This window comes from Equus quagga, chromosome 14, assembly GCF_021613505.1.
Source record: "Equus quagga isolate Etosha38 chromosome 14, UCLA_HA_Equagga_1.0, whole genome shotgun sequence".
NCBI classification, from domain to species: Eukaryota; Metazoa; Chordata; class Mammalia; order Perissodactyla; family Equidae; genus Equus; species Equus quagga.
The window spans coordinates 97,360,318-97,367,875 of NC_060280.1; the positions used below are offsets into that span (position 1 = coordinate 97,360,318).

At 60.9% G+C, this 7,558-nt stretch overlaps 1 protein-coding gene across 1 annotated transcript in view; it reads left to right on the top strand.

Annotated features, from left to right (window-relative positions):
- Positions 1-1,330: 1,330 nt before the first annotated feature.
- Positions 1,331-7,558, top strand: part of THEG (theg spermatid protein) — a 9,650-nt gene continuing 3,422 nt past the window's right edge. Inside the window, exons 1-6 of the mRNA XM_046638346.1 lie at positions 1,331-1,503; positions 2,341-2,443; positions 2,612-2,781; positions 3,163-3,224; positions 4,002-4,071; positions 4,994-5,111. Coding sequence (XP_046494302.1) covers positions 1,331-1,503; positions 2,341-2,443; positions 2,612-2,781; positions 3,163-3,224; positions 4,002-4,071; positions 4,994-5,111 — 696 coding nt within the window. The remainder of the gene's footprint in view (positions 1,504-2,340; positions 2,444-2,611; positions 2,782-3,162; positions 3,225-4,001; positions 4,072-4,993; positions 5,112-7,558) is intronic.

The window sequence follows — 7,558 nt, forward strand, 5'->3', positions numbered from 1 at the left end:
GCGGAGCGGGACCTGGGGCAGGGCTGGGAGGAGGGTCGGGACGCTCCCTACATCGGGGAACTTGAGTCTTGACGGTGAGCAGGACACAGCCAGGCACAGAGGGCAGTCCTGCTGGGCAGGGGATGTGGCTCCTGGGACGTCCTGCAAGGGATCCGCCGAGGCTGGGGCCTGGCGCGTGGGCCCTGACGGTACTTGGTAACCGTCACTTTGCTTGGACGACGTAAGACAGCCAACTCCGACCACCAGCTGCAGCTGAAGATTTTTCTCATGAGACGTGGGGCTGGAAGGGTGAGTACCGGTTAGGGGGCTTTTGGCTGCAAGGAACAGAAAACCCGCTACAAGAGCTTAGTCCTAAGGGGTTAATTGTGTCGGGTAACAGGAAGCCTGGACACAGAGAAGCCTCCAGGGTTGCCAGGTTCAGAGGCTCAGCAGTGACACCGAAGACGTGTCCCTCAGCTCACTGTCCTCCAGCTGGCAGGCCTCACGGTCACAATATGGCTGCCTGAGCTCAGCCATCACAGACAGTCTCAGAAATAACCAAGAAGAAGGGACAGCGTCTCCTTCCTGTGTCTTCTTTCGAGAGAGAGGACGCCGCCCCAGAAGCCTCTGCAGGTACCCCTCAGGCCTCATTCCTGAGCCATCCTGGTGAGCTGGGAGACCAGCACCAGCCCCTCCACCTGGGCACAGGTGGGGTCTCTTATAGGAAAACGTGGGTGGAGTCGGGTATGCTCCAGCACTGACTCTGCTCCAGGTCTACCGTTCATTCAACGATCTTCCCCAAGAGCCTGCTGTGGGCTGGGCACGGTTCTGGGCACCCGGACACACAAGGCGTGGATGCCCTCGGCCCCCGGTCTGGGAGGCGACTCTCACGAGGCAAAGACAGATGCTGAAGGGGAGAGCAAGTCAGTCAGTGTCGTGGCAGGTGGTGCCAGATGCACAGAGAAACCAAACGAGCCTGGGATGCAGAGGAACCGGGAGCGGGGCCGCCCTCCTGAGGACCCGCAAGTGCAAAGGCCCCGAGGTGGGTCTGGGCTGGCAGGAGGTGGCAGAGTGGGCGCCCCGGGAGCAGCTTCTGCGTCGTCGGGTGAGGGGCAGCTGTGGATGTGGGGGGGTGGGGGTGGCGGAATGCGGCCCGAGAATGCAGACGACCCTTCTCCTGTTGCCGGGCGACCACGGACACACTTGGTGTTGGGGAGCAAGGCTGCAGGGCCGGGAGGCCCAGTCCATGGGGGACCACTGGCTGAGTTCACTCAACAACCGCCGCGGCTCAGAGGCCAAGGGCAGGTCAGAAAGGGGGCAGGACGATGACACCCCCAGCCCCCTCGGCGCCATGTACCAGCACCGAGGCTCCAAGCACATGGACGCCGGGGAGCTGGGGTCCCACGACCAAGAGGAGGAGATTCCCCCCGAGGAGGTGTCCGGAGAGGAGTTCCTGGACACCCGGGGCCCGGGAGAGGCGCTGCCCGGGCTGGAGAAGGATGAGGAGGCTGTGTCCGAGATGAGGTGGGTGGTGGAGTGGGCTGGGCCGGGCGGGGTGGTGGGCAGGGAGCCTAGTCCCCGCCGTCGCTCCAGGTGTGCGGGCTGAGATGGGGTGGGCAGCAGGCACGGCCCCATCTGGGTGGGGGCCGCCCAGAAGCGCAGGTCTGGACTCGCACAGAGTTGAGAGGCCGAGCTGGAAACTCTCCCGGGTCAAAAGCCGAAACCGCTCCGAGTGCCACAGGCTGCCAGACACTTCAGCGTGGCCGGGGGGGGGGGGGGGCGAGTGCCAGCTGGACTGAGCACCTTCGGGGCGTGACCTCTGGCAGTGGTGGTGTCCCAGGGAGAGCCAGGCGCTCCCTCTTGGCTGCGTCCCTCCCCCTGTCCTTCCGTCCCTCTGTCTGTCCCTCCATCTGTCCTTCCGTCTGTCCCTCTGCCTGCCCGCGGGGCAGCTGCTCTGGCTGGACGCAGGAAGGAGCTCCATGTCTCTTCCTCGCTCCGTCTTGGCGTCTTGTGTCCTCTGCACACCCAGCGGGACGCCCGCCCTCTGTGCACAAGTGACGTCCTGCTCTTGTGAGCTTGTTCGTCGTGGTGGCCCTGGCAGGTGACGCGGGCCGTGCAGGGACAGGCGGTGTCGGGTGGGCTTCCCAGGCGTGGCACACAGTCGGCACGTCACACACGCTTGTGATGAGAAGCGCGCCTGAGGTGGGAGCCGTCGGTCCCGTCTGGAGACAAGGGCACTGGGGGTGCCGGTTGGGTCCGAGTCGGGCTGGCCGTGGAGCCGGGGTCCGTCCAGGGGCTGGGCAGGGGCCGAGGAAGGAGGGGCAGCGAGCGGCTCTGACCTCATGACCGACCCTCCCGCAGCCGGCTGTCGGTGTCCCAGAGGCTCCCGGGCGCGGCCGCCATGCGAGGCAGGAAGAAGAGAAGGCGGCTCCTGGAGCTGGCGAAACCCAAGACCAACTGGCAAGTGCTGAAGGACAGGTGAGGCTGCCGCGGCGTCGCGGGAGCCCGGTGAAGGGGGGCGGGCACCGCGAGGAGGTGCAGCCCCGGGTCCCCTCCGCCTTCTGCCCCGGGCTGCCCGCCCCTCCGAGCTCGGCCCCTCCTCCCGTCATCCCCGCACGGTACACTTGGGCAGGTGCAGAGGGAGGCGAGAAGCCAGGGGGCGCCGGCGGGCGGTGCGGGCGGTGCGGGCGGGCGGGCGCTGGAGCCAAGGCGCCGGCCTGTCTCACCCAGCACGGCCCGCCGCTGCCAGGGCTTTGCCTGGATCTCCCCGCGCTTGTGGAGCCTGCAGGTCTGTGTCTACTGGTGAGTCCAGGACGCCGCCCCCACCTCGGCCCGGCGGGCGGCCAGGCGCCGGGCTCCCCTCGCTCCACAGCCTCTCGTGCCCTTGGGGCCAAGGATGGGGCGCCCACCCCAGGGCCTCTCCTGACCCGCCAGGTGTGTGGACCGTCCTCCCGCCACGCAGCCTGGGCTCCGCTCCTGGTGTCGCCTTTCTTTCCAGCTCCCCGTTCTCCGAACGTCAGCTGAGAATATTCTCCATCCCTCGTCATGGCTGCTCCTCCGCGTCCCCTCGCTCTCCCTCCCCCTCCTGCCGCCCGCCCTGCTGTCTCCCGTCGGTGTGGCCGGTGCCTGAGTTCTGTTTCAGGGCAGCCCCCTCACTCTGAGCCGCGCCGGGCTGTGTTCCAGGCCATCCACGTACTGGACGGAGAGGTTTCTCGAGGACACCACCCTCACCGTCACCGTGCCCGGTAGGTCGAGCTGCCGCCTCCCCCTCTCCCTCGGGGGCCGCTGACTCAGGGGCTGTCCCGAGGGGCTCTTGTCCCGCCCTGGAGCCAGGCCACCCGTCTGACTCACTGCCCCCAGTCTCCTGGGTGGGTCACCCCACCGCCCCCTGACCTGTGACTGGCTCCGACTGCGGGGGCCTCCCCAGCCCCAACCTCCCAGGAGTCCCTGCGGCCCCCCAGCCCCCAGGCCATCGTCTCTGGCTCTGTCCCCTGAGGAGCCGCAGCCAGCTGGACACTGTCCTGGGGGTGACGGGTGGGGCGGACGCTCTGGGGAAATCCCAATTTGTGCCCAAAAGGGGGTCAGTGTCAACGTCACAAAGGACCCTTTGCCCTCCCTTCCACGACGGTGTCTGTACTTTCTGAGGGCAGCGTGTCCCTTTAAACAAAAGACTGGAGGAGGCTGGAGGCTGGCGGGCAGCAGCGCGGGTCCCGGGGTTCGATCTCCCCGCAGTGGACACTCTGGACCTCCAAGAGCTCCAGCCCCAAGTCCACTTTCCCAACCGGCGGGTCGTCGGGGCCGCACTGAGCTCTGGTCCACCCCCTGCTCCCACCCCGTGCGCCCCGACCTCTGAGCCCTTGTCCCCAAGATGGGGACAGCAAGTCACCCTCTGCCAGGACGGCCGCCGAGCTGTTGGCCCGCAGCCCCTGGCTGAGCCTGGTGCCCGAGCCGTGCAAAGCCGCGATCAGGAGGAGGGGAGCCTGGGCGGCAGGCGTCGGCTGGAGCTGTGTCCCGTTGCGCAGTGGTGTCCCGCCGGGTGGAGGAGCTGGCCCGACCGAAGAGGTTCTACTCGGAGTATTACAACAGCAGCAGGTGAGGCCCGGCCGCGGCCCGCCGCTGGGGGGGGGGGGGGGGGAGGACACGTGACGTGGTCCGAGCTCCACGCATGGCGCTCATCACCGCGGTGGCTCCAAAGAGCCAGCAGTTGTAGGACGTGGTCGTTTTATGTGCCACGTGGGACCCGGTTCTTTGTCACTTAGTTTCATGTTCATTGAAAGTGACCTTCAGAGGTAAGCAGACAGATTTCGATGGCCCGTCTTCAAGCGCACGAGAAAGAAAAAGACAACCGGACTGAATTACTCGTGTTTGGAGTCACCTCTCCGCTCAGAGAGGCTGACATTCCACACGCGGCTTTGCTGCCCGTCTCTGTGACGACTTCTCGGTTAATGCCGAGTTGTGTGTGACCTGAAGATGGTTTAAGTGCGTTTAGACCAGGGAGGCAGGGGGCTCGGCGGAGGTGATCTCAGCGCACGAGGGGGCAGCGAGGCGGTTCTGACGGGGCCCACAGCGCCTGCAGCTGCCTCCCGGCCTCAGAGCTGTGGGCGCATGGAGGGTCCGCCTCCGAGTGGTGGAAGGCGCTGCGTCGCTGAGACCCGATGTTGGGGGCCCGGGCCCAGCGAGCTCAGGGGGAGCTCACTCCCCAGATTCTGTGGTGGCTGCAGGACCCACGTGGCGTCCAGCCCCGATGACCGGGTGGGGAGAAGGCCTGGGGGCTGTCACCACGGGGTGGGCGGAGAAGCACGGAGCCTAAAGACGCCGTTGCAGGGTGAGGGGCGACCTCAGGACAAGGTCGCTCCGTCCTTGAGAACACTTGGGGCCTCTGTCGGGGGTCCTCTCATGAATCCCCCCCTGGGGGGCTTTTTCCGAGCCCCAGAATCAGAGGGGAGCTTCTGGAACGCACAGAAGCACAGCTGTGCCCGGGCTGAGTGGGGTCTCCGGCGTCGCTGTCCCCTAGGACCACCCCCATCTGGCCCATTTCCAAGGCCACCCTGGAGTGCCAGCCGTCCAGCCGCCTGCGGGAGCTGGCCACCCCGAAGGTCCGGAACAACATCTGGAGCCTCAACATGTCCGAGGTGGGTGCCGCGCCCTCGGGAGCCCCCAGCAGACGAGAGGGAACAGACGCAGCGCTCGGCCGTGCAGCCGCCCTGTTGAACTGTCGGGCTCACGGGGGTTTGCTCAGGAAAAGCTCCCTCTTCCTCTCGCCTGAGCTCTCTGCCACACGCGGGCGCCACGCGGCCCCGTCCGGCCGCCCTGCACCAGCCTCCTCTCTCGCCCCAGGAGGGCCCCTCCTCCCGGCTCCCGTTCTGCCCCCGCGGCGGTGCGTCTGAGGCCCTGGGGGGGGTCGCAGCTCGGGCCCCGAGGTGCCGAGTCCTGTCCTGTTGTCCGGATGGACCACACTCGCCTGCTCGATGGCGTTCCTGGTTTTCGCCCGTTGCAGACACAGCAGCTGCGGACATTCGCGCGGTTTCGGGGGTGTCTCCACGCTCCAGGGCGACGGCTGGGTCTAGGGTGCGACCCGCCCCCCAGAGTGGCCGTCCCGTGTGCTCCGCACCGGCATCTGTCCGCTCGTCTGTCTGCTCCCTCGTTTCTGTTGGGCGGTTCTCGCAGACGCGCCGTCCCGCTGTGGTTTGAAGCTGCGCTGAGCGACGCGCGGTGCGTCTCCCCGTGGGGTTATCTGCAGATGCCCACCGAAAAGATTCAAGCAAATCCAGACGTCAAGCTATTTCTCTGTTCAACATTTCAGTGCGTTTCTGACAGACAAGGACGTGTTGTGGTGGTTGTTTTGGGTTTTTTTGTAGTTGAAAGTAACACGTTTCTATAATGTGATACTTTTTTTTTTACTTTTATCCTCTTTTGCAATTTTGACAATTTATAGTGACTTCATAGTTTTGTACTTCTATCCTTTTAAAAAAAATTTCTTTTTCATTGCAGTAACATTGGTTTATAACATTATATAATTTCAGGTATACATCATTATATTTCAATTTCTGTGTAGATCACGTCATGTTCAGCAGCCAAAGACTAATTCTAGCCCCTCCCCCACATGAGCCTAATCACTCCTTTCACCCCCCGACCCCATGGTGACCACCAGTCCAATCTCTGTTGCTGTGTGTTTGTCTGTTGTTGTTTTATCTTCTACTTATGAGTGAGATCATGTGGTATTTGACCTTCTCTCTCTGACTTATTTCGCTCAGCATAATACCTTCAAGGTCCATCCACGTTGTCACAAATGGCCAGATTTCGTCATTTCTTATGGCTGAGTAGTAGTCCATCCTGTATAAATACCACATCTTCTTTATCCATTCGTCCCTTGATGGGCACCTACGTTGCTCCCAAGTCTTGGCTATTGTGAATAATGCTGCAATGAACACAGGAGTGCATGTATCTTTATGCCTTTGCGTTTTCAAGTCCTTTGGACAAATACCCAGCAGTGGGATAGCTGGATCATATGGTAGATCTATCCTTAATTTTCTGAGGATACTCCAAACTGCTTTCCATAGTGGCTGCACCAGTTTGCACTCCCACGAGCAGTGAACAAGGGTTCCCTTCTCTCCACATCTTCTCCAACATCGGTTGTTTCCTGTCTTGTTGATTATAGCCATCCTGACTGGAGTGAGGTGATACCTCATTGTAGTTTTGATTTGCATTTCCCTGACAGCCAATGATGTTGAGCATGTTTTCATGTGCCTGTTGGCCATCCGTATATCTTCTTTGGAGAAATCTCGGTTCAGATCTTTTGCCCATTTTCTAATTGGGTTGTTGGCTTTTTTGGTGTTGAGTTGTGTGAGTTCTTTGTATATTTTGGATATTAACCTCTTGTCTGATATGTGGTTTGCAAATATCTTCTTCCAGTTGTTAGGTTGTCTTTTCGTTTTCTTGATGGCTTCCTTTGCTGTGCAGAAGCTTTTTAGTTCACTGTAGTCCCATTTGTTCATTTTTTCTATTGTTTCTCTTGCCCAGTCAGACACGGGACTTGAAAATATGCTGCTAAGACCGATGTCAAAGAGCATACTGCTTATGTTTTCTTCTAGAAGTTTAACGGTTTCAGGTCTTACCTTCAAGTCTGTAATCCATTTTGAGTTGATTTTTGTGGTGGTGTAAGACAATGGTCTATTCTCATTCTTTTGCATGTGGCTGACCAGTTTTCCTAACACCATGTGTTGAAGAGACTGTCCTTTCTCCATGTATTTTCTTGGCTCCTTTGTCGAAAATTAGCTGTTCATAAACGTGTGGGGGTGAGGACGTTTTAAAAACAGCCGTAATAACAATGATCATCGTGAAGAAATTTAACAGTAATATCTTAATATCAAATACTCACTCCGAGTTCAGTTTTACCAGTTGAGTCAAAACAGGCTTTCTGTGGCCACTTTGGCGAATCAGGATCCGAAGGAGGGCGCTGGCCTTTTCACTCGTCCCTCCAGCCCGTCCCTCCTCCGACCCGTCCCTCCTCCAACCTGTCCCTCTAACCCGTCCCTCCAGCCCGTCCCTCCTCCAACCCGTCCCTCTAACCCGTCCCTCC